This window comes from Podarcis melisellensis, assembly GCF_964234715.1.
Source record: "Podarcis melisellensis genome assembly, chromosome: 9".
Classification (NCBI taxonomy): Eukaryota; Metazoa; Chordata; class Lepidosauria; order Squamata; family Lacertidae; genus Podarcis; species Podarcis melisellensis.
This window is the reverse complement of record NC_138541.1, coordinates 65,372,213-65,398,712: the sequence shown is the minus strand read 5'-3', so window position 1 is coordinate 65,398,712 and position 26,500 is coordinate 65,372,213. Positions and strand designations below refer to the sequence as shown.

At 44.4% G+C, this 26,500-nt stretch overlaps 1 protein-coding gene across 1 annotated transcript in view; it reads left to right on the top strand.

Moving 5' to 3' along the window:
- Nucleotides 1-361: 361 nt before the first annotated feature.
- STIM2 (stromal interaction molecule 2) overlaps nt 362-26,500 on the top strand; it is a 74,833-nt gene continuing 48,694 nt past the window's right edge. Inside the window, exon 1 of the mRNA XM_081924463.1 lies at nt 362-677. Coding sequence (XP_081780589.1) covers nt 407-677 — 271 coding nt within the window. The 5' untranslated portion in view covers nt 362-406. The remainder of the gene's footprint in view (nt 678-26,500) is intronic.

The following is a 26,500-nucleotide window of genomic DNA, read 5'->3' as shown; positions in this document are numbered from 1 at the left end:
GCCCTGAGTATGCTCAGCCCACGTGGCAGGAGTCAATAAGACAGCGATGCTCCTGAGCATGCGCATCCCCACGTGGCAGCTTCCCATTCAAAGGGATGCCCCTGAGCCTTGGTAGAGTGAGAGAGAGAGAGAGAGACCCTTCAAGCCGTAAGGGCAGGCGCGGCTTCGCACGCCGCTACTGCGCACGCCCCGCCGCCTGCGTGGCGGCGCGCATGCGGAGTAGCGGCCCCGCCGGCGCGAGCGGGCAGCAACCGCCGCATCGGCTGCTTTCGTCAGCGGAGCGCGAGAGGCCCCCCTCCCTCGGCGGGGGGCGGGGCTTCGGCGGCGGCGGCGCGGGCGGCATCCTCGCGAGCTGAGGCGACGACGAAGGAGCCCGTCGCCTGAGCCGAGCCGAGACGCCGCGCCGATGAACCGTTGCTGCCCCGCCGCCGCCGCCGCCGCCGTGAGGAGAGCCGCGCGGCCGGGAGGGACCCTGCTGCTGCTGCTGCTCCTGCTGCTGTTGCCGAAGGCGGATGCCGCCGCCGCCGCCGCCCGCGCTGCTTCCTCGCCTTCGCCGCCGGCCCCGGGGCGCTGCGAGGCGGAGGCGGCGGACGTGGCCGGCGGCGGCGGCGGCAGAAGGGGAAGCGGAGGCGGAGCGGCTTCTGCGGCTGCCTCCGAGAACCCGGCCCCGGGGACAGGTGAGAAGCAGCGGGTGAGGGAAGCCGCCGGGGGGTTGGAGCATCCCCGCCGCCGCCGCCGGAGGAGGAAACGGGGGAGCCCTCAGCGCTGAGGGAGGGAGTCTTCGTTGCGGCTCCTCAGGGACGCGTTGACGTCACGTGTGGAACGGCGGACGCGTGTCTGGCTCCTTTCTCTCGCCGGGGCGCTGCGACGCGCGAAGTTGGCCCCGAGTTGGGGGCGCGGGGGCGGGGATGCGGATCTTCGGCGCCGGCATCTCCTGCTGGTGAGGGAGGCGAAAGGAGGAAACGGCCATTCAATGCAGGGCACGGAACGGATCCCTCGGGTCTCGCCTCTGCTCCGGAAGGAGGAGGGGGGTGTCGGCGTCACGTGTGGATCGGGAGACGCGTGTTTCGTGAGAGCGAGCACTTGTTGGGGTGCGACGCGTGTAAAGTGGTCCTCAGTTGGGGAGGGAGAAGCCAAGCGGTGTGTGTGGGTGGGTGGGGGCAGTCTCTCCAAGGATGGAGATTTTTTTGGGGGGGGATCTTGGGGTTGGTGCGGATCAGGGGAAGGGAAGAAAGCCTCCTAAAACCAGCCTTTCTCAACCTTGGGTCTTCAGATTTTGTTTGCTTGTTTGTTGATTGATTGCATATATATACCACCCTATAGCTGGAGGTCTCAGGGATGTTCACAGAAAAGATCACAATATATAAAATCAAAATAAAAACAATAACACCCCCCCCCCCTAGCTGCCAGGAAGGGAGTTGTAGTCCCACAACATCCGAGGACCCGAGTTGCGGGTTCTGAGGTACCTATGGATGTGTAGGTGGGAGGAGAAGTGGCGTTTTACCCTAAGCGCTGCATAATAGGGAACATTTGACAGAGTTTGGTCATTGGTAGTTCCCGCCCCTCCCCAATTATTTTACTAATTATCCAGATTATTACCAAACCAAATTACTTCGATTTAATACAATTTCATAAAATCAGGTTTCCCGCTGCTGTTGCAAACATATGTCGATCCTTTCCTCCCGTAGCCGCATCATCTCTTATTTAAGAGACATTTTTTCCTCCTTACAAACAGTGCCTGTGTTACATCTTACAAATATAAAATCCATTTCACATGTGTAGTCCTTCATATACATGGTTGTTTCAGTCCTGGCGTGCTGGGAGAATTAATTACTGTCTTCCATTCTTCAGTTCTTTGCAGTGTTTGGTCACTGTTATTATTATTGTTAATTATATTTATACATCACTTTTTTCCTCCTAAGGAGCTCAAGGTTGTGTACTCCTCCCCAGATCATCCTCATTAACAACCCTGTGAGGTAGGGCTGGTGACTGGCCCAAGATCACCCAGTGCTCTTCATGGCTGAGTGGGGATTCGAACTCAGGTCTCCCAAGTCTAACTGTTAAATCACACTGTTTAGGAAGTGTTCTGAACACTCTTGCTGTATCTACACTGAAATGTAGCCAGTGTTGCACCCTTTCAATTCCTGTCTTTGAGTGGAGCATTAATGAAGAGCTTAGGATTTCAGTTTCAGTTTCAAAGCCCCCCTTGGGCCAACTCCTCATTTATCTTATCCATTTGCAATGTGTTGTTTTTTTACACGTCTTAAACGGCTTGTAAAAAATAAATGGAGTGGGAAGGCTGTCAATGCAGTTCTCTTGGCTCTTTCATTGCTCATCCACTTACTCCTGCAGAAGAACCAGATGTGTCGGCAGGCAACTGTGGTCCTCTCTCTTTTTCTCTCTGTGTTTGAATTACTAGTCAAAAGGAGTAGAAGCAGCAATGCGGAACTGAGGCAAGTGCATGGAGCTTTCCCGGCAATCCCAGACTTCTAACTCGACATTAACCCACAAGGAAGTTGCTATAAAAGTGCTCCGGAGGCTTTAAAAATAATCTTCGTAGGAGGGTGCTGTTTAATATTTATCATCCTATTGTCTGCATGTTTTATAGTTGTGTGTAACTGTGGAATATAGCAACTGCTCTAAGCATTTATCTTACGTCTGGGTCTTGCGCTGTGCAGAGGGCAAAAGACGCTGTTTGCACGTTAGTGGAATCTGAAGCAGAATGAAGGAAGTTGGGATTGAAATAAACAGTCCTATGAAGTGTTGATAATATATTATCAGCAGGAAGACTTGCTCAGAGGCGGATGAATTCATTCCCAGGAAATAAACTCGCCATCATACTGTTGAAAATGAGAAGATGGAATGTAGATTGTTCTGCAGGAAGTTTCATGGACGCGAGAGATGGAACTGAAACTTTGACATTGTCCTGTGACCCTGTACCTTAACATCTTCAAAAGTGTGTTCAGCGAACACCTTGACAGTGAATCACTTTCCTGGGGGGAAAAGTAACCATTTTGGAAATGAATTGACCATACTGTTTAAAAGCAAATTAAAAAACAACAAAACATGAAAGTGTTTTCAGAAGTATGTAGTTTCTGCGAATGATGGCAAAAAAGACAAGTGTGCTTCTGTGGGAAAGATAAGCATCCTGGGGTGGGGTGGGGAGCATGTATCAGGTCATTTGGTGTGTGGGTTTTTGCAGAATTTTCTTTATTTGTTACATTTGTGCCCTGTCTTTCTGTTAGGGTGTCCAGAATGGTATGTGGATGGTAGTATCAAGTTTTCCAAACAATGTTGTGAGGTATGTTAGTTAGGCTGAGAGCTGGTGACTTGCCTGTGGCCTGTCAGTGAGTTTTATGAGTAAATAGGTATTTGAACTCAAGTCCTGTTCTAATGGCTGCTTCAGCACATTGCAGAATGCTACAGGGAACTGTTTTGTCCTCGTGGATATTCTTAAGCTCCAGAACTTGCTTGGCTTTGCTACTTTGCTTTTTCTAATGGTATTTCTGTAACTGGGAGAAGCAATATACACAGCCAGGGATCAGGAGCAGCTGAAGAGCCAGAGAAAATGTGTCCTGTATTTGTGGGTTCCCGACTCAGGATAGTTTTAGCAATTTCTCCCAGCCAGAATGGTGATGCCGGGAGGAGCCAGAGCTTCTAGGTACCAAGTATGGCTGCTGCTTTGGGGGGGGGGCAGTGGGTATGAATGGGGAATTGTGGAGCAGTCTGCAGTAGTAAATGATGGAATAATGTTGGGGATTTGACTAGTGTTTTCTGATAACTGGACTGAGCCTGTGATTCTATTTTATCCTGTTAGCATGGGAGTGGTCCTGTTTTCTATTTTAAATACTTTGGCTTGGATCCATGTTAATGGAACAGGGCTTTCCTGCCCCCTTTTCCTCTGCAGCCCCCTGAAACCTTGCTGCTGTGAATTGGTTGGCCCCTGGGATATTGAGGGGAGTGGTGGCAATTTAGGACCTAAACCATTCTTTATACTGTAATAAATCTGAAAAGTGTGTTATCCAGAAAAGTTTTTTTCTGGATAAATAGCTTAAGGATCTGTGGTATTTCCAGAATAGCATGATGTTAAATTAGGTTTCTCTGTTCTGTTTTTTAGGATCAGAGACATAGTGTGCAGTGAATCATTTACCCTTCTTGCCTTTTTTCTCTCTCTTGTATAAAAACATTTTCTCAGCTCTGTTTTTCTTCTTTGGTCTAAAAGAAGTTTTGGCAAATGGGCACTGCCCTGGTATGTATACTGTGATCTTTTAGGTGCCAAGTGAAGACCAGTTCCTGTTCTCTCAGACCTTTTATTTACAATCTTATGTATTGTTTTAGTTCTTGCACCAAGTTTCCCGTTGCTGGTTTTTTTGTTTGGCTGGTTTTAAGTATTGTTGCTGCTGGGGTTTATGCTGATTTTAGTCAAGTTTTGCAGAGTTTTACTTTATTTTGTTTATTGTGTTGGGAATTGTATTTTGTATATTGTTTATGTGAGCTGCCCAGAGAACTTTATAAACCATTGATCAGCAATGTTCTTTAGGCATCTTACATAAACAATATACAACATACAATTCACTTTGACTTACAGTGTATTAACATCTCGGGATTTGAGGGATTCTTACCTGTAGTCCAAGTTCTCAGCATATTTCCTGTCTACTGTGGGTATGTTTTTCTCTTATCAGTTTCTTCTTGTTAATCTTTCTTTTTCTGAAGTCTTCCTGTAGATTGATATCTATTGCACTATGCTGCTTTTATCTCAACTTTCTAAATAGTGATTCTGAAGTACAGCTGCATGTTTACACTGATAAATGAGAAACAATCCTACTTGACAAGTGATGGTATGCTGCATATATTCTAAGTTTGGGATAGGTTGTGGTAAATTGCCATGGTTCAAGTGTCCTATATGGAGTGCCTAAAATAGATGTAGGACTTTACGTGGATTCATGTGAGGAGCCTTTCAGCTTTGAGGCTGGGAATGGAAATTGGAACCAAATTCTTCTTCATATTACTATGGCTGAAGATGTCATTGCATGCAAAATATCTTATTCAGCAAACATTGTCAACAACAATCATTTGTTTAGCAAACTTTTCTGCAATACATTACTCTGGATTGTTTTGGTTTTTTGGGTGAGAAGGGAAGCTATTTCTGTCTCTTTGAATTTGTACACTTTTCTATTCCAAGAGCTCACAACATGTACTAGCCTAAATCAAAATATAAGCAAATAGCTAAAGCGGACTCCATAAAATAAAAATTCACACAGTTTCAACGGTTGAAATCCCAGCTTCTCTTCTACTTCCCAATAGAGCAGGCCTTTTCCCATTGACAGTGCCTCAGTTTTACCTGGATTGGGCTTCAGTTTATTGGCTCTCATCTAGATACCAAGACAAGACAACAGTCCAGCACATTCATAGCCAAGCCTGCCAGATGTAAAGAAGAGGTAGAGCTGTGTGTCATTTACATGTTACTGACAGCGTAATTACCAAAGTCTGGACGACTCCACTCAGCTGTTTCTTACAGATGTTAAATAGCATAGGGGGTAAAATCGAACTCTGAGGAACCGCACCTAGAAGGCTCTATGGGGCTGAAGTGCACTCTCCCAAGTAGCACTCTCTGGAAATGTTCATTCAAGTAGGACTGGAACCACTGCAAAGTTAACAAAGGACACATAAACCCCAGTTTGAATGGATCTAGAAAATCAGTTGTCTTCAAGAACACTTGGATCTGATCTGCAACATTAGTCTACTGAGTATATTGTTGGTCCAAGGTGGATTTTGCTTATTAAATAGTTTTTCACAATGTGATGATACAAGATAGCAAAAATAGTAGAATGAATGTGCAGTGTAGCTGGCATCTCTTTTTAAGGATTAAGAAAACCAGAACTGAATTAGAAATGGTCATTTTTGTGTGTATTAATTTTCTGATAATAAAACTCTGGATGAAGTAAAAAAAAGTCTGTTGCCTGGGAACTCTTATGTTTCCCAAACTGAAAGTTGGTGATTAACTATCTATGAAGTATCTTGCACTGCTGGTGACAGTTATATAATGATCTGTCTTTCATTCTTTTTAGATACAGTTATCATTCTGCAGTGTTGGTTGCTGTGGAAACCAAGCTATGTGATACCCACAGTAGTTAAAGCAAATTCATTATGTAATAGTTATATACTTTTATATTGCACTAATTACAGTAATCTTGCATTTGTACTAACCACAGGCAGTGAATGCTATATACAGTGGTGCCTCGCAAGACGAAATTAATTCGTTCCGCAAGTCTCTTCGTCTTGCGGTTTTTTCGTCTTGCGATGCACGGTTTCCCATAGGAATGCATTGAAAATCAATTAATGCGTTCCTAGGGAAACCGCCTTCAGACCAGGTCCGGGGACAGTCTGTCCCCGGACCTCTTCTGAAGGCTGGGGGGCGCGGGCTTCGCAGCAGCGCTACGAAGCCCGGCGGCTGGGGCAGGTGTTCCCGCCCCCCCCTGCTTCGGAGCAGCGTTCCGAAGCGGGGTGGCTGGGGCAGGTGTTCCCGCCCCCCGCCCGGCTTCGCAGCAGCTCTTCCCGCTGCCCCCGGACCTCTTTTGAAGCAAGCGGCTGCGGGGAGATCGCGTCTCTTCGCAGCCGCTTGCTTCAAAAGAGGTCCGGGATCTCTTTTGAAGCAAGCGGCTGCGGAGAGAAGCGATCTCCCCGCAGCCGCTTGCTTCAAAAGAGGTCCGGGATCTCTTTTGAAGCAAGCGGCTGCGGAGAGACGCGATCTCCCCGCAGCCGCTTGCTTCAAAAGAGGTCCGGGATCTCTTTTGAAGCAAGCGGCTGCGAAGAGACGCGATCTCCCCGCAGCCGCTTGCTTCAAAAGAGGTCCGGGGGCAGCGGGAAGAGCTGCCCCCGGACCTCTTTTGAAGCAAGGGGCGGTGGGGAGAAGCGATCTCCCCGCCGCCCCTTGCTTCAAAAGAGAAGACCCGCTGTCCCCGGGGCAAGCTTCGTTTTGCGAAGCAAGCCCATAGGGAAATTCGTCTTGCGAGACAACTCGAAAACGAAAAAACCTTTCGTTTTGCGAGTTTTTCGTCTCGCGAGGCGTTCGTCTTGCGGGGTACCACTGTATATGTAGTACAGTGGTATCTCGAGTTACATACGCTTCAGGTTACATACTCCGCTAACCCAGAAATAATACCTTGGGTTAAGAACTTTGCTTCAAGATGAGAACAGAAATCGTGTGGCGGTGGCACGGCAGCAGCGGGAGGCCCCATTAGCTAAAGTGGTGCTTCAGGTTAAGAACAGTTTTAGGTTAAGAACGGACCTCCAGAACGAATTAAGTACGTAACCAGAGGTAACACTGTACTGATAGGCCAAAAAATATATTACTGTATATCACAAATATGTGTTTCAGACTATAGTGCTAAGAACAGATAGTTTTCAGTTGGGAATATTATTGGCTACTTTTATCGCAGACATCATTTCCATCGTAAATGGAACTTCAGAAAGGATGCAGTGCACAGTAGAAATTTAACTTTCAACTTTTGTACTGGTTAGGTTTGCAAAAAGTTACCACATTTTTTATATGCAAAGAGTTGATTTTAGATAAACAGTGCTAAATGAGGGCTACTTCCCACACACCCATCTTTGGTAATATCTCTTATGCAATTATTGGCTGAGACTGGCCTCTCTTCCCAGCGGCCTTGCTTCCTTGACTATTAAAAGACGATTTCCAATCGATATGGAAACAAGCAGTGCATAATATAATAACAACTCTAGGATTCAATCCACAGTTCTTACTTAACATGGGGAATGAGCAAGCAAAAACCATTATAAAACGGTGTGTGGTCTTCCTTTTTCTTTGGCCAGGTCCCCCCAATTATTAATTGGTGAAACTAGAAGATATTCCACTTACTAAATGCCATACATAGCTAATCTTGAAATACCAAAACAATGAAGGGCTTTCGCCTTGACGCGTTGTCAGGCCTTCCCTTCAGCAGTTCAGGAAGGCAGTTATAGGAAGATACCATATGAGGAGAGGAAATTCCCATGTGGCTCTGGGCAGCAGGAAACAACGGAGCATGCCCTTCTTCATTGCCAGTATTACGTAGACATTCAAGCTAGGTTTATCCAGCCCATCCTATATAAGTTCCCTGGGTGTTCAGAACAACACTACATCTCCCTATTACTACAGGACGATAGCCCAGAAGTCACATATTTAGTTGCTAGATTTTGTACTGCCATGATAGATATTCGTCGAAGGATGATCTATGCTAGAAATCAGTCCTAAATAAAAGGCCCATATTGTTAGAGCTGCACTTATGAAGCCCCACCCCATACAGCTGTTTTTTTTTAACTGATCTCCTTTAAATTTTCCTTACTGGTTTTTATTCATCCATTACCTATGCTTAATCAAGTATTCTAGGTTAGACGTTTTAATCTACGTTTGGTTCTTGTTCCCAATTAATTTAATAATTATCTGCTTAGAGATATTGTTATGCTATTTATTTAGATGTTTTGCTTCTGCTGGTCTGTGACCGTAATAAAGTAAATTCATTCATTCTTATGCAACATGTCTCTGAAAAACCCTTGCAGTCATGCCCCTGGAAGCCACATGATTGGCTGAGAATCCTAAGAACTTATTTTTTTGCATGTGTTCAGTTACACAAAAGTGCTTCAGATGTTGCAGAAGAGATATGGTCAACTCAAAGTTGGGCACCTTATATTTGCTGCAATGTGTAAAGTGGCTCTGATCATTGTTGAAAATATTGGTGTATAGTGGCAGACTTTAAGTTTGTCTTTGCTCTCTGGAGAAGGATGGGTTTAATTTCTTCTTTTGCTTTTTAGTATTTTTTTTGTGGGGGTGCAGAGAGTTAATTTGTTTTCTGTGACACAGTTCGATTCTAGTGCTCTGGCTGTTGAGGTCATGTTGTTCCTGCTTATATTTGGCGTTCTTTTGTCAGCATGCTTTCTGAAGGGATCAACTGCTGTTCTTTCTTAACATGAATTGTTGAGCAGGGCTAGAAATTCTGATCGCTGCAGGCTTATAGATCAACAATAATATTTATTGATTTCATGTACCTATTGCACGGGTGATAAGGTTGGGGAATAATTTTCTTGAAGGAATTTTTTTACTTAGCTGTTCAACCAGCTTAGGACAACTAAAGCTTGGACCTCTTCATTCAGTGCTATGAGTTGCATGGTGTGTCAGTTCTATGAAGTTAAGATCCCTTACCCAGCAAAGCATGCAGGGTTGGTTTTAGCAGAGGCCTTTGGCTTGCTTGGGTGAAATCCCTCCCAGTACGCAGGCATATCCCTACGCTGGAAGGACATGATCACTACGTATTTCAAGTTCCATTTTGTTTTCTGGTATTTTATTTGACAGAAATTGTGGATTCAGAATGGATCTTCATTTTTCAGGAGCTCTTGTTCTAAGTAGCACCCCTGTTTTTTAAAAGAATTTGTTTTGAACGTGAACGTAAATCCCATCGATTTCCGTGCAGCTTAATTCAGAGAAATAAGGCATGTCTCCATGGATTGAAATTGTCTTTTGTATAAATTTATGGGTGAAACACTTATTAAATTGCTGGGTCAGCATTATTATTTCTTGTAGTGATAAATAAGTAACTTATCACCACTTGTATTAGTTTTGTCAAAAAAAGGGCTTAAAATAAACATTTCAAAGCAAATGATCATGCTTACAGGCATATTTGAGATTGTGGTGTTTTGTAATTAACAATGAAAGTACTGTATATCATATTTTTTGACTTTGTGGTCTGATTGTTGCAATTCCAAGTATGTTTGATTCTGACTTCTCTTAGTGGTAACCTGAAATGCTCCAGTAAGGTGGTACAAACAAAAACGTTGGCTAGCAAGATCTCTTTTCCTAATTTATTTATCTCACTGCAAACTGTTCTTCCAAAGTTACATCTAAAGGGTTGGTTTTATTTATCTAATGAAATTCTTGCTCCGTTTAACAATAGTTTTATATCTTTGTTCAGTAGTTATTGTGACCTGGTCCCAATAACAGAAGCATCCTTGCAACAACAGAAACATTCCTGTTCAGTGTTGTCAATGGACATTCCGTCTCTTAGGTGCCACCCTGTTCCTCTTGGCCCAGCTACATGTCAGAAGATAATGCAGTATCTCTTCTGAAGAGAAGGAAACTCCATCCTACTATACATACTATTCTTTATGTCTTTTGCAAGAAGGAACATTTTTCTTTGGTATTTCCAAAACTCATTCCTATGTTTGTTTGTTTGTATGCAAACAAATATGGAAATATAATTGAAACTTCAAAATATGCCATATTTGAAAGAATATATATAGAAGAAGAGCCATGTTCATAGAAACAAAGTTTTAAAAATGCAAGAGGATTACTGTTGAATTGGTCCAAGGGTCTATCTATAATAGTCAGCCAGATGACCCTGGGAAACCCATGGCTAGGCATGAAGGAAATACTCTTTCCTGATAGTTTTCCCTCCAGTAAATTGTTTTCAGTGGGATGCTGCCTCTGCACTGGAGGTTCCATTTAGCCGTCATGGCTAATAGAGTTCTATCTCCCCTCTCTGTCCCCAATTAGTCTAATCCTCTTTTAAAGCTATCTAAGCCAATCTCCCGTCAGCACATCCTGTGGCTTTCAAGTCCATAAATTAATTGCACATTTTGTGAAGAAGTATGTACTATTGTCCACCCTGAATCTGCAGTCTGCCACTCAGTTTCATTGAGTGACCTTGGAGGAGCTAGAATTACATGAGAGGCAGAAAAAATTCTCAATATGTACCCTCCCCATAACATCACGGAAAAGCTGCAACCCTTCTTGAGTAGCATTTATACTGAAGAGCCTCTGTCAATGCCTAAAGATGTGGGTGTTGCTCGCCTTTGAAAAGTATTCATCAAATGCAAGCCATTAAATTAGGTTAGTTAATTTTTATTGTTTTATACAATGTTGTTCAGTTTAAACTGTTTAGTTGAGATAGCTTATATTTATAATTTCAGTAAAGTACTGTATGGATTGATTTTTTTGGTTTGGCTTTTACTTATTAATATTATGATTGCTTTTAATTGTTTCTGATCTTTTAAAATTGTTATTATTCACCTGATATTCTATCAGTTGCATTGGGCACAATTTTGTAGGAAAGCCTCATGCAAATAGATAATGCTGTGATTTATAAACCAAGATTCCATTCCAGTTGTGCCATGTGTTAAAGCTTTGCTGAGTAACAAAGTTTTGTATGAGTTTCTACACCTATTAAAGGAGGGCAAAACCAGCACGTTACAATATGGTTGTTTTTTTTTAAAGCAGGCACTTCCAGTTTACTGCCAATCATCCTGGTTATATTTCACTGCTGTCTGGAACATACATGTGTAGGAGGGTGACTTACTGAATGTATTAAATGCCCACATTGTTTGTCTTTGGGGGCGTTATTCATATATCTGATTAATATAGAATTAATATTCTGGATATAGAATATGGTCTCTCACAGCAGGTAGATTACTGAATAGGAGTGGATTATTGGATCGGGTGGAGTGGTCATTTGGATTGGCTTCAAAGATAGCCAGTTGCGGATTCAGTTGAGCTCCCTCATTGCCTTCCTTGGTAGTTTGCATTTGGCTAGAGACCTTATTGCATGTGGGATAATGTCCCTCTCTGTACCACACAGCAACACACTTAAATACTACCAGGAGTCTTGTTTGGTTGGTGTTACACTTGATTATAGGGATGCGGATGGCACTGTCGTCTAAACCACTGAGCCTCTTGGGCTTGCTGATCAGAAGGTTGGCGGTTCGAATCCCCATGACAAGGTTGCTCTGTCCCAGCTCCTGCCAACCTAGCAGTTTGCAAGCACGCCAGTGCAAGTAGATAAATAGGTAGTGCTGTGGCAGGAAGGTAAATGGCATTTCCATGTGCTCTGGTTTCCATCACGGTGTCCTGTTGCGCCAGAAGCGGTGTGGGATGTTTTACTATTTCGTTGTGTTTTCCTAGAAAAGAGGGTAGGAAGGCCAACAGTGGTGTTATTGTTTGGGATGGGAAACCTACTTGCATCTTGCTAATTTGTCATGCTTATTTCAAAAGGTGCTTCTTTGCTGTGTCTCATGAAGAAGAATTCTTTCTCTGAGCAGCTTTGAATCCATTTTTAAATTTAGCTTTTCAAAGCTTTGTTTCAAGCTCTTAAATACCTGTATTCTCTTGCCTTTAATAGAAACAAATGCATAAAGAAAACGTCATGCTTTATAAGCTTGTAATATGTAATGACTGTGAAATAGCTAGCAGTCGTGTTTAAGGGCATGAAGGAAAGTAATGTTTCTTTATTCCGTAAACACAGAGAGTAAATTTGTTGGCGTAGAAATTATAATCGGGCTTCACTAACTCCATTCTGCCTGGACCAACAACAGACACTTTGCCTGTTCCTGGGATAGAGATGGAGACAGAGGAAGATAATATTACTGTGGCTGTGTAAGGAGCAGGGTGTGGCACTACGGATCTATCAGACTGAAGGCCCTGATGTACCAGGAGAAGCTGAGATGCAAATGGCAAGTGTTTGGACCACACAAAGGTAGAAAAGGCATTGAGATATGAGAAATGGAGTAGAGAGAAATAAAGGAGTTGAGGTACCAGTAGTTACCTGTTCCAAAGAGAGTAGGAGTGGGTTTCCTGACTTTCACAGGCTTTTGAACAGAGGGATTGGATTGAAAACGAAGGTATGCATTGTGGCTACATGCAACTTCTGAATTCCACTTAGTAAGCATTCACTGAAATATTTCTTCAATGGAGTGGCAATGATGTGGAATCTAAAAGGTAAGGTAAGGTAAAGGACCCCTTGACAGTTAAGGTGTCTATGGGGTGCGGCGCTCATCTCGCTTTCAGGCCAAGGGAACTGGTGTTTGTCCAAAGACAGCTTCCCGGGTCACGTGACCAGCATGACTAAACGGCTTCTGGCGCAGCGGGACACTGAGACGGAAACCAGAGCGCACGGAAACACCATTTACCGTACTTTTCGCACCATAGGACGCGCTTTTTCCGTCTTAAAAACTAAGGGGAAAAGTCTGTGCGTCCTATGGAGCGAATGCAGGGGGGAGGCAGGCAGGAAAAGCCCCCAAGAGCCCCACACAAGCTTCACGCGGCTCTTGCGGGCTTTTCCCCAGGAGGGAGAAGGGAGAGACACCGCCAGTCAGTCCCTTCTCCCTCCTCTAGAAAAGGCTTGCGCAACCTCTGCAGCCGGGGGGAAGCTGCGCAAGGCTAAAGAGGAAGCCGGGGCAGCGAGCGCGATCCATCCCGTTCGCTGCCCTGGTTTCCTCTTTAGCCTTGCGCGCCCCTCGAGCCGGGCGGGGGAGGCTGCGCAAGGCTAAAGAGGAAGCCGGCAGCGAGCACGATCCATCCCGTTCGCTGCCCTGGTTTCCTCTTTAGCCTTGCACGCCCCTCCAGCCGGGCGGGGGAGGCTGCGCAAGGCTAAAGAGGAAGCCGGGGCAGCGAGCGCGATCCATCCCGTTCGCTGCCCTGGTTTCCTCTTTAGCCTTGCGCGCCCCTCCAGCCGGGCGGGGGAGGCTGCGCAAGGCTAAAGAGGAAGCCGGGCAGCGAGCGCGATCCATCCCGTTCGCTGCCCTGGTTTCCTCTTTAGCCTTGCGCGCCCCTCCAGCCGGGCGGGGGAGGCTGCGCAAGGCTAAAGAGGAAGCCGGGCAGCGAGCGCGATCCATCCCGTTCGCTGCCCTGGTTTCCTCTTTAGCCTTGCACGCCCCTCCAGCCGGGCGGGGGAGGCTGCGCAAGGCTAAAGAGGAAGCCGGGGCAGCGAGCGCGATCCATCCCGTTCGCTGCCCTGGTTTCCTCTTTAGCCTTGCACGCCCCTCCAGCCGGGCGGGGGAGGCTGCGCAAGGCTAAAGAGGAAGCCGGGGCAGCGAGCGCGATCCATCCCGTTCGCTGCCCTGGTTTCCTCTTTAGCCTTGCGCGCCCCTCCAGCCGGGCGGGGGAGGCTGCGCAAGGCTAAAGAGGAAGCCGGGGCAGCGAGCGTGATCCATCCCATTCGCTGCCCTGGCTTCCTCTTTAGCCTTGCGCGCCTCTCTGTGATCCACCAGAGGTAGATCTTAACCCTTGCCTCACCTAGGAGCTTCTCTGGGCAGAAATTCCCTCAGCTTAAGTGGGGTGGGGGAAGTGTGGCAGGTAGGGGGGTACCTACCTAGACACTGAAGCCAGTGTCTCTCTGATGAAAATTGGGAGTGGGCATTGTGTGAAGTGGCTTGGATCTCCTGCCGCAGAACTATAGGACTGTATAGAGTTGGGGGGGCCACCCGAGGGTCATCTAGCCCAGCCCCCTCACAATGTAGGAATCACAGCTAAAGAACACCAGGCAGATGGTCCCCCAACCGCTGCTTAAAAGCCTCCAGTGGTGGAGACCCCCAACACCTTCTGTAGTCATAGAATTGCAGGGTTGGAAGGGAACCCCAGGAGTCATCTAGTCCAGCCCTGGTGGACAGTGGGCACGATCCATCCCGTGGCGCAAGGCTAAAGATGCTGCGCAAGGCTAAAGAGGAAGCCAAGGCAGCGATGGATCGCGCTTGCTGCCTTGTCTTCTTCTTTAGCCGCGCTGGAGAGGTTTAGCTCCTGGCTGGAGAGGCTGCGCGGCTATGGATCCCGCTCGCTGTCTTGGCTTCTTTGCTCTTTGGGGCTGGGGGGTGGAACCCGGGCCTCCCCCGCAGCCCAGAGAAGCTCTGGGAGAAGCAGACAGGCTGCGCGCAGCCTGTCCATTGCTCTTTGGGGCTGGGGGGGGGATAAATTTTTTTCCTTGATTTCCCCCTCTTAAAACTAGGTGCGTCCTGTGGTCCGGTGCGTCCAATAGAGCGAAAAATACGGTACCTTCCCGTCACAGCGGTATCTATTTATCTACTTGCACTGACATGTTTTCGAACAGTTAGGTTGGCAGGAGCTGGGACAGAGCAACGGGGGCTCACCCTGTCATGCAGATTCAAACCGCTGACCTTCTGATCGGCAACCCCGAGAGGCTCAGTGGTTTAGAACACTGTAAGCCACCCTAGAGTTCTGTACCATAAATTAGGTTGAGATGGGAATTCTAGACCAAGATGGGTATCCTAAAGTGAAAATGATGGACCACTCTGGCTCCTGGGCTGCAGTCTGGTATCTGAAATCTAAACTGTTCTTGGCTTTGAGGGCAAAATAGTGAGGTGTCAATGGATTTTCCTGTGCAAAATAGAGATGGAAGATACTTTCAGAGATACAAATGATTGCTGTTTATGTTACCAGTGGAGGCAGTTCTTGCTGGGGAAGCCACTTTTTTCTTGCCAGGATGGCCTAATGGAGGCACTTGCTGGTATTGGCAGTTAGCCAATAGATCAGGCACAATTAGGTCATGCGTCTGGAGCACTTTATGTTTGCAGACATTGCAGAGAAGTTAGTCTCCTATTAATGAAGATAGCTTGTGTGCAGCTAGGCTTACTGCTTCTTTCATCCTTGTCTTGCACAGCCTTCTGTAGAGCAATGCTAAAGAAGCCAAGGTGTTTAGCAGCATGCACAGAGTGCTAGCCAGACTTGCCACCTGCATAATAAGCAGCCAAAGACTGACTCTCCGTAATGATAGTTCTATTGTAGATAGATACACCTTCAAACTTCTGTTTCCTTTGATACTTACTTTGAGGGGTTAACAAAAGGTAGCCTCTCCCCCCTTCACTGTTTATTGGACAGAAATTTTCTGTACCTGAAGCACCTGAGAGAAAGGCTGCAGTGGGATAGTGATTGACATTTAAAAGATGTTATATTTCTGCTTCAGCTTGACCACCTGTGTTCAATCAGAAGTCCTAGTTCTAGAGATAGACAGATCTGGAATCTTTGAATCCTCTGCCATAGTTAGTGGGGTGAGCTATGAGCACTTATGGAGTGAGCTATGAGCACTGTCACTTGTTTTAGCCATGTGTATTATAAATGTCTTTGTTTCTTCACATTCCTTTCAGTGTTCGAAACTCCTATTGTTCTAGGCGCATTTTGCGACAGGGAATTTCATCATTGCAAGCAGTTTCTGATCTCTGGGTGCAGTACTGTGCCTAAGATTTCAGATTAAAACGACAGAGAGGAAGGAAAGGAGGAGGTGTTCCTGTCTCCCCACTTCTAGCTACTCTGAAGACTGGAGAAGAGACCCTCTTAAGAATCTTAGGGGGTTGGGGCAGGCAAAGGACTAGACCATGTGAAAAATGAACATAATATTTTAGCTGCAGTTCATTTTCAACTTTGTATTCTTGTTGTTAAAAAAGCACACCTAGACGTTTCGTTGTTGCACCCATAACCTAGGCGCAATTTAGCTCCTTGCTTTCATATGTCAGTTTCTAACACTGATTCGTCTGGAAAGAGGTGCGTAGATGTCTTTTTAAGGCTAAGGACCAGGAAAGTGGGATGGTGTACCTGGGAATTCATCATGTTTTGAACACTGTGGACCAGAATTCCTTCAGCACTGTTGTATTGAGGAACATAGTCTGGTGGTTTGCCAGTTCCTTCTGAGATACCACACCCTCTTACTTTATGGCCATCACACAATAGGGGACTTGAAAAGTTTCCAAATTAAAACTTAGTACCTTCTGCTCACTGGAACAGTTGTATAGTATTTACAAGAATAAACATGCAAGGAAAATGGAAAGGGTCCAATCGTAGGAGGCAGGTATTGAGGCTTGGTTGAAATATCCTGAGATGTTTTGTTATGGTTGATATTCAGTGTTACGCAGCATAGACTGATCGAAAATGTTGGACTTGCATAACTATTTCAGTGATTCTGCTGTGAGTATGAACTTGGTTACAACTGCCACATACTTCTTCAATTATTTTTGTTTTTCTTAAAGACCAACCCAACCTGCCATTTATTTATAGGATTTTTATGCTGCTTTCCAGGACCAAGGCCCTTTCAAAGTGTCTGGCAATCAAAATCATAATAAGCTGTAGCAAAACAACATCAGAACAAACTTCAAAACTACATTTTTTAAAAATAAAAAATATCTTTATCCTTGCCTAAAATTCAATAAGGAGGGAGCCAACCTCTAGGCCAGGGGGAGGTAGTTTCACAAACAGGATGCCACAACTGAGATGGCGCCACACTATGTACTGTGCTTAGCTGTGAGAGTGCAATTGTACCTTGGATCCCAAATGCCATGGAATTCGGACATTTTGGCTCCCGAATGCCACAAACCAGGAAGTGATTGTTCTGGTTTGTGACCATTCTTTTGGAACCCGAATGTCCAACGGGACTTCTGCAGCTTCTCATTGCCTGCAGGAGGTTCCTGCAGAAAACCAGAAGCCACTATTTGGTTTCCGAACATTTTGGAAGTAGAACGGACTTCCGGAATGGATTCCGTTTGACTTCCAAGGTACTACTGCACAAGGAAGGCCTTCTCAGCAGATCTTAAGGCATGGTCTGGCAGATAATGGAAGAGGCACTCCTTCAAGTACTTGGAATGCAGGTTGTTCAGGACTTTATATGGCAACAACAAATCTTGAATTGAGTCTTGTATCATATTGGCAGACAAAGCACTTTGTACATGTACATTATCTATTTTATTCAAAAAATTATGTACTGCTTGATTGGGGGTGGGGAACCTCAAAGCGGCTTTTGTGTTACATGGCCCCAAACAGAAGTACCGCTCACAATCCTGATGTTGCACCAGTTGCAACTTCTGGATTATCTTCACAAGTAGCCCAGTATAAAGCACATTGCAGTATGTTAAATGTAAGGTTACCAAAGCATGGATAACTGTTACTAAGTTATCCTGGCCCAGGAACAGCTGCAGCTGTGGCCACTGATGCCACCTGGGCTTCGAGTAACAGTGCAGAATCAAGGAGTACTCCCAAGCTACAAAATTGTTCCTTCAGGAGGCGTGCAATCTCATCTAGCATAGGCCATACCTCCAAATCCCGGACACAAGAACCATCCATCAGCTGCACCCCCATCTTGTTGGGATTCAGCTTTAGTTTATTGACTCTCATCCAGCCTGCCTCCAGACACCAGTCCAGCATTTGCAGAGCTTCACTTCATTCATACTGGGGAGAGAGAGAGCTGGGTTCCCCCTGCATATTGATGGCGCCATGTTCCACATCACCAGATGACTACCCCCTTCAGTTTCATAGAGCTGTTAAACAGCATAGGAGACAGGATGGACCACTGCCGAACCCCACAGCATAGTAGATGAGGGACCAAGCAGTAGTCCCGAAATGCTACTCTGGAAATGACCCTGCAGGTAGGAGAGGAATCACAGTACCATGATGCTTTCAATTCCCAATCCAAATTGGCCTGAATATAAGCCTCACTTTCCCCCCAAATTCTGACCGTGAAAACTTAAAGTGTGGCTTATATTCGCGACCTTATGATATGCAGCCAGGAAGCACCCCCCACCCCCAGTATGCAGCCAGGAGCAGCGAGGAATGGAGCAGCTTTTATTTGGATATTTTTTCTTTTTTTCTTCCCTGGTCCAATTTTATAGGTGCAGCTTATACTCGGGTGTGGCTTATATTTGGGCCAATATGGTACTTGAGGAGGATTGCATTGTTGATGGTCTTAAAAGCTGCTGATAGATCAAGGAGAATCAATGGTTTCACACACTACTTGTGTCTCTTTTCCAATAAAGGTTATCATCCAGGGCAGTGAAAACTGTTTCAGTGCCAAGAAGCCAGATTGAATCTTCCCCTTCCTCACAGTTTATCCAGCCTGTAACCCAGCTGCTAGAAAAAACCAATTCAACCTTCTTAAACTAAATGTAGCCCATACATTATAAAACAAAACACTACCTGTGGAACCTGACAAAGTTGAGGAAAAACACACCTAACTCATCAAAACATCTATCTTATAAACCTTACCTTAACTTATATCTCATTAGCAGTATATAAACTCCACTTAAATATATAAACCAAGACTTGAAAACCTCACTTTAGAAACCCCTCTAACAGAGTTCTCAACAGAGCACCTCTTTACCAAAGCATTTGAACAAACTTCACACTCTATAACCTCACCCTTCATATACCTCCACACTAGAGAATCTTCCACCTAGACAACTAGTCCATTAATTGATTGACAGCTTCAGCAGATCACAGTCCACACAGTCACAGGTCAAAATTCCCGACACTGACAACTTGAAACAACTACCTGGTTCAAAGAACCAAGAAGAATATGTCCAAAGATACCTGTTCACAGCCCATTGTCAAATAACCATGGAAACACTTGTGTAACCTTTTCACAGCTATTCTGGCCTGTTACTTTAGAAGTGCAAGCTTCCTTGCCCCACCCCGCTACTTCCCGGCGAGGCAAAAGAAGAACTCTGTGATACACGTGAACACTATTGAAAACCATTACCTTACCTCTCTCTCTGACCTTGTACCTGCCTTTACTCTTTGGGAGAAAAAAACTGCAACAGATTGAAATGGGTCCAGATAATCCAGTTTCTGCAAGCATGCCCAAAGTTGCTGAGCCACCACACTTTCTGCAAAGTTTAGTCGTACAAGTTTGTTAATCTTCATAATGTTGCAACACAGAAGTGTAACTCTTTTTGCTGGTGCATTGTAAAGAATTTATATCACTTCTATATTCTGTTGCACTTTGGGGAACAGTGAGCCTCTCCCTGCTACATGCTAATAATACATATATTATTAGCATGTAACAGTACATGCATGTACATGCTAATAATACATATATTACTGAAGTAAGCAACTTCAGTAATATATGACTCTTCAGTATCCCCCCTCCCCCTTATTAACATCATAGTATTGAGGACTTCCTAGAAAATAAACCATGAACCTCAATTTAAGAATCATTCTTTAGTTAATAATCTCAAAAAAGATCAAATATTTCAAACACTTCCCCTGCATATACTGAATGTTTGATTAAAGGCGATGTAACTAAAGATGTTGGGACGCAGGTGGCGCTGTGGGTTAAAGCCTCAGCGCCTAGGACTTGCCGATCGAAAGGTCGGCGGTTCGAATCCCTGCGGCGGGGTGCGCTCCCGCTGCTCGGTCCCAGCGCCTGCCAACCCAGCAGTTCGAAAGCACCCCTAAGTGCAAGTAGATAAATAGGGACCGCTTACCAGCGGGAAGGTAAACGGCGTTTCCGTGTGCGGCTCTGGCTCGCCAGAGCAGCGATGTCACGCTGGCCACGTGACCCGGAAGTGTCTCCGGACAGCGCTGGCTCCCGGCCTCTTAAGTGAGATGGGCGCACAACCCCAGAGTCTGTCAAGACTGGCCCGTACGGGCAGGGGTACCTTTACCTTTACCTTTAACTAAAGATGTAGTGAAAACACCAGGAGCTCATTAAAGATCCCCATATGAGCTTTAGAAGCACTTGAATTCTAGTTTGTAATTTCAAGGCTGAGAGTTTGTGTAATTTTAGGGATTCTTGTATTTGATTGGAAAAAAGACCTGAGATCTTTCAAAATAAGCAAATTGGAAGATGTATAATATTTGCTAAGGCAATCCTGTCTATTTCTAAGTGTAACTTGGCTTTGCAGATAGCCTATGGTTACCAGATTTTTTTCAATGAGTCCGGGGACACTTTTTTTGGGGGGGGGAAGCTGAGTAGCAACAGCGAGTCAGTAGTGGGGATGGTGAGGCCCAAGCACACATGCATATTGTATAAATGGGGAAAGCCCTTCTTTCACACCCTGTGAAACATAAATGCGCAGAGTTTTTAAAAAACTGGGCAACTGCTTGCCACCTGCCTGTGACTCCCGAGCCTCCCCCTGTCTCCTGCCCACTTCACCCTTTGTTTTGACTGAAGGGCTTTGCACCTTGCCTGACAGAGAAACCGCTTGCCTTGTGCCCCTCCTGGGCAACGGCCGCCCACCCACAACTCCTGAGCCTCCCCTGATCTGTCAAAACAAAGGGGGAAGGGGGCAGGAGATCTGTACTGCCAGACATCCCCGGTTCCCCTTCGGCAGTGGTGGCAGCTGTGAGTAGCTCCTGAAGCCAGCCAGAGCCAACTGCGCTACCAGGCTGGCTCCGGGCTGCTGAGGCTGCCACTGCCACATTTCCCGGGGACAGATTTGCAAATCTGGGGACATTCCGGGGACGGAATTTGTCCGGGGACAGATTTGCAAATCCGGGGACTGTCCTCGGGAACCGGGGAAGTCTGGTAACCCTAAGATAACCTATCCCAGCAATGCAGATGTTTTCAAGCTTTGTATAAAGCCCATGATGTAAATAGCAAGCTTGCTCTTTGTATTCCTGAAATGTTGCTACCTTTCTATTCTATCAGAATAAAAATTCATTGAGACTTGAAAAACTATATACTCAAATGTGAATCAAAACGGATCCAAATTTTAAAAATTATTTTACTTATTTTTTATTTCTCTCCTTTGGTAGGAACTTAAGAAATAGTCTAGGAAGGGAAAACAATTTCTGGTCAGACTGCAACTTACTAATGAATACTTTTGGGAGAGAGTCAAAAGATCAAGGCATGTGTTCTGGATTATAAAAAGGAATTTAGATGCCAATGTCTTACATTTCATTTTCTTAAATCTTTCTTCAGTAAGAGAGCAGTTACAGCATTACAAAAACAAACAAAGTCCTTTTGTACTGTGGTTGGTAAATCTTCATTTCTGTAACATTGTGTGGTAGCTGATTAAGTCCTGTGATTTTGAGTTCAAGAGTTTTTCAAGGCTTGTGTTTGTTTTGCACATATGTAGTAAATATTACTGCACAGTAAATTATGAAATCACTAAACAAAACACTACTGAGCTTGCCGTCAATTTGTAATGCCTTGTTCAGAATAATTTAGATGGTATTTTTGCTTTAGGAGTTCTTGGTAAGTATAAATTGAGGATTTTCGAGCTTTTATTGAAATTCTGGGGTTTAAATTATTAGCACTTGGAGTGCAAATACTAGAAATGTTTATTCAGAAGCAAGCTCTACTGTGTTCAGTGGGAGTTACTTTGAGGTAATACTTCTAGGTTTTCCATTTTTTAAAGTTCATATAGTAGCTGTTGCTTTATGGGAAAGCCTTCCAAAAAACAAAATCTGTTTTCAGATATTACTGATCATCTGATGTTCCTTCTCAATATTTTTTCTTACCAATATTTTACGCCGTTGACCAGTTATGAAGGCTTGACTTTATTTTCAGATTTCCCCATCTTTCTTTCCTCCTGTGTTCAATATGCTGCCCAGTTATATTGTTTCTCCCCTTGCAAATATGTACCAAAATGTATAAAACACAATATCCAATTGACAAAAGCACAAAGTGATAAATTAGTTCTTAAAAGTAAGAATCTGTAATTTACTGTAATTGGTTTTTAATTGCAGAATCTCTGATCAGATGCTGATGATCAGATGACCAACAGGATGCTTGTATCATTGTTTATGTTAAAGGTGCTTTAATGATGAGCATGTAGACTAGGCCATTAAATGCTATAAGAAATAAGGTGATTAAGACAAAGTAGATAAACTCTGAGGTGTCTTTGACAGTGCAATTCTATACATGCTGACATGCAGAACTACATCTCAAAATTTAGGACACATAGAGGAGAGTTTTGTTCTGGTTTGTGTGTTTATTTGAAAAGGCAAACCACATTCATTTATTATTATTTATTATTTAGTAAATTTCTATACTTCCCTACACCTGTAGATCTAAGGGCAGTTCACAACACTTCTCTTCCTCTAGTTTCGTTGAGTTCAAAGTGACTTCCTCCTAGATCAGTGAGTACAGGATTACAGTCGGAGAGTTCCCTAAATGTTAATAAATTATGTTGGACTCCATCTCCCATCAACCTCTTCTGGTATGGGCCATTGATTAGGAATGATGACTGGTTGTGCAGCAACATCTCAGGGGCCACCTGTTCTACCTCCTTGTTTCAAAATTGCAGGAAACTTGGTTCAGTGGTTGAACCTACCACATGCTTGCTAGTTTTGTCAGGAGTATTTGTCACATGTTTGCTATGATCTATCCATTTGTGTGTGTGTGGGAGACTCTACTGAAAAAACTCAGTGGCTGATAGCTGCATTTTTAATCTGCTGTGATAAAAATAGAATTGAGAAGGTGTAAAAGGAAGATGATACATATCAAAAGGGAGGGACGTATCTGTAGTGGTTTATTTGCTATGTGGAAGGTACGTGAAGGGTAGCAGTATTTAGCAAGCACAGCAGTTTTTGTCGTCTTGCAAAGAGATGTATAAAGTACCAATTTCTGTATTTGGTTAAGTGCTAGTAGAAACTTACGTCGTTTAGGTCCAACAGGACTCCAAAATGCAGGAGAAAGCTCTGGGTTTGTAAGTGTCTTTTAATGACTGTTGCAGATGACCTAACAAACTTTAAAGCGGAGGTAGGAATTTGTGGCTCTCCAGATTATGTTGGATTTGAACTCGCATCAGCCCAATTCTGCCTGGCCAATGTTAACAGCTGATGAGAGCTGTAATTGAACAACATTTTGAGGGCCACAGGTCCCCCCTTGATCTAAGGCGTTCCTGAATAGGAACCCCCTGTTTGCCTGTGAATAGCACCCACGTACAAGAGGTCTGTTTTATTCACCGTGGGTAGTGTGTGAACATGAACAACTGAAGACTTAGTGTGTGAATTATGGTAGGGTTTACATAGAAGTTTCACTTTCCAGTTTTCTCAAGCTTCTCTAGCAATCCAGTCTTAGAGTTGTGTCCAGTGCTGTCTGTGTGGAAGTGAAACAGACTTAAGATCACACAGTGAGACTTCATCTTCCTTTCCCCACCCCTGCAACCTTCTGTGCACCGCATGCAACGTTGGATCCTGTCTTTAGTCATTAGGTAAAAGTAAAGGGACCCCTGACTGTTAAGTCCAGTTGTGGACGACTCTGGGGTTGCGGCGCTCATCTTGCTTTACTGGCCAAGGGAGCCGGTGTTTGTCCTCAGACATCTTCTGGGTCATTCTGGCAAACCAGAGCAGCGCAAGGAAACACCATTTACCTTCCTGCTGGAGCAGTACCTATTTATCTACTTGCACTTTGATGTGCTTTTGAACTGCTAGGTTGGCAGGAGCAGGGACAAAACAACGGGAAATCACCCTGTCACGGGGATTCAAACCAATATCCTTCCGATCAGCAAGCCCTAGGCTTTGTGGTTTAGACCACAGCGCCACCCTGTCCTGTCTTTAGTAGTCAGTTGTATGTAATTGTAATTTATCCTTTCCCAACCTGGTGCCCTCCAGATGCTTTGGACTTCAACTCCCATCATCGCTGACCATTGGCCATGCTGCCTAGGTCCAACGGGTTTTGTGGTCCAAAACCTGTGGAGGGCACTAGGTTGGGAAAGACTGCTTTAGCGATTGCAGAAAGCAATATGTTTTCCTTAATTCTAATGCAGGCTCTGTGTGTGTATTCAAATGAAATGTCTCTTGATTTGTTTAGGAGTGGCATTTCAAGCTGCTTACCGGTACTTTAAAGTTTAGAGTGACTGATGCATTGCAGTTAAAGCCAAGAGGTTTGTCTCCTTTAACGGTGCATGTAAAATCTTCCTCCCATTTTGGCTTAAAATTTCAATTTTCTCCATATTTGCATTTCTTATGACTTGATTATGTTATGCTTTCATGCATGCACAGAATATAAATCAGATGCCACAGCAAACTCCAGCATCTGATTAGAAAGGATTTATTGCAAGATGGCAAGATGTCTATCACTGCCTGCACAAATATATTGCACAATATCCTTTTTGAACACTGCAAATGTGCACTGCTGGACAGTTTCTGACTTGCAGCAATGATGATGATGATAATAACAATAATAATAATAATAATAATAATAATAATAATAATAATAATAATAATAATGTTATTTATAAGCCGCCCATCTGACTGGGTTGCCCCAGCCACTCTGGGGGGCTTCCAACAGATTATAAAACTACAGTAAAACATCAAACTTCCCTACACAGGACTGCCTTCAGATGTCTTCTAAAAGTCAGATAGTAGGCAGATTGATCGACCCTTCTTCTAGGCAATGAAGGGTACAGGAAATTATAAAACACATGGGACCTTTTGTGGTCTCAAGAGCTGCAGCTGGAAGTGTCAAAGAGGTGCATGAAGTTTAGGAGCTACAGTTTGGTGAACCCTGAACCAAACTGTCCTATTCATTACAGAGGGAGAACCATGTATGAAATTTTGAGAATAGTTGTAGTTCTATTTAATGTCATCAGACTGCATATCCTTTTATATGTAATAGTAGTGGTCTAAACCACAGTATTTTGTTTGAAAGCTGAATGGGTGTGTTAACTTTGAAGGTAGCAGAGAAACTTTCTGGCAAGAGAAGAGGGGGATCAGTACCTAGGTTGTAGGTGGAACTTATTCGGGATGGTAGGAATGGTATAGTTACAATCAGATGGAACAAAAGGATAAACCTTTTGGGTTTTGTGGTATTCCTCTTTCTGTATTCATGTAGTCTTTAAAGCTTGCAGTTTGCCCTTGATCTTGCTGCAGTCGGTTTCCTCCCCTGCTAACTCTGTTCACGTTGCCTTGACAAATACTTCTAGTCACCCACTAAAAACAAAAAAACCTTTATATATCAGTCAAGATGCTGCCATCTCCCTTTCACCAGTATAGAGGAAACACTGTGAAGCTAAGAACAGATTGTCTCCCTGTTTGTGTTTCCTTTGCTTGGCACTGCAGCCATTTCCAGTTGCTATGATGAACCATTTACAGAGGAAGTTCGCTCAGCCACTTCAATTTCTTTCTTACCCGGGAATATGTTGAATACTGTCAGGAACTTCAGAACAATGCAGCCGAAGTATTCTTTCCTTGAGCATGTGTATTACAAAATTCCAAACTTAGAAATCACAAATTGTAGGGTTGGAAGGGACCTCCTGGGTCATCTAGTCCAACCCCCTGCAATGCAGGAATCACACCTAATTAATGCCTGACAGATGACCATCCAACTTTTGTTTGAAAACTTCCAGTGAAGGAGAGCACAAGGGAGTCAATTCCATTGTTGAACAGCTCTTAGCATCAGAAAGTTCTTCCTAATGTTCAGGCGGAATTGCCTTTCTTCTAATTTGAATCCATTGGGTTGGGTCCTACCCTCTGGACCAGCAAAAAAACCAAAGCTTGCTCTATCTTCCATGTGGCAGCCCTTCAGATATTTGAAGATGGCTATCATATAACCTCTGAGACTTCTCTCCTGTACAGCAAACTTACATAACTCCCTCAACTGTTCCTAATAAGCCTTGGTTTCCAGATCCTTCTATCATTTTGGTCAGCGTCCTCTGCAGACGTTCTCACTTCTCAGCATCCTCTTGAAACTGTGGTGCCCAGAACTGGACACAGTACTCACCGTGGGGTCTGACCAAGGCAGAATGGAGTGGAACTATTTCTTCCCTCTTGTTAAATAGACTTATTAGCTTGAATTTCGCACTGCTGTACTAGTTGGTCTTCGGTCACACATTTTGCTACTGGAAGGCATGAGATGAGTCAAGGTCAGTGTTGGAAACTGAGATATGAAAGCCAGGAGCTAAGTGGCACCTTAAGCCTAGGTTATGGGCGCAACAACGCAATGTCTAGGTGCGTTTTTTTTTAATAACAAGAATACAAAGCTGAAAATGAATGAACTGCAGCTAAAACATT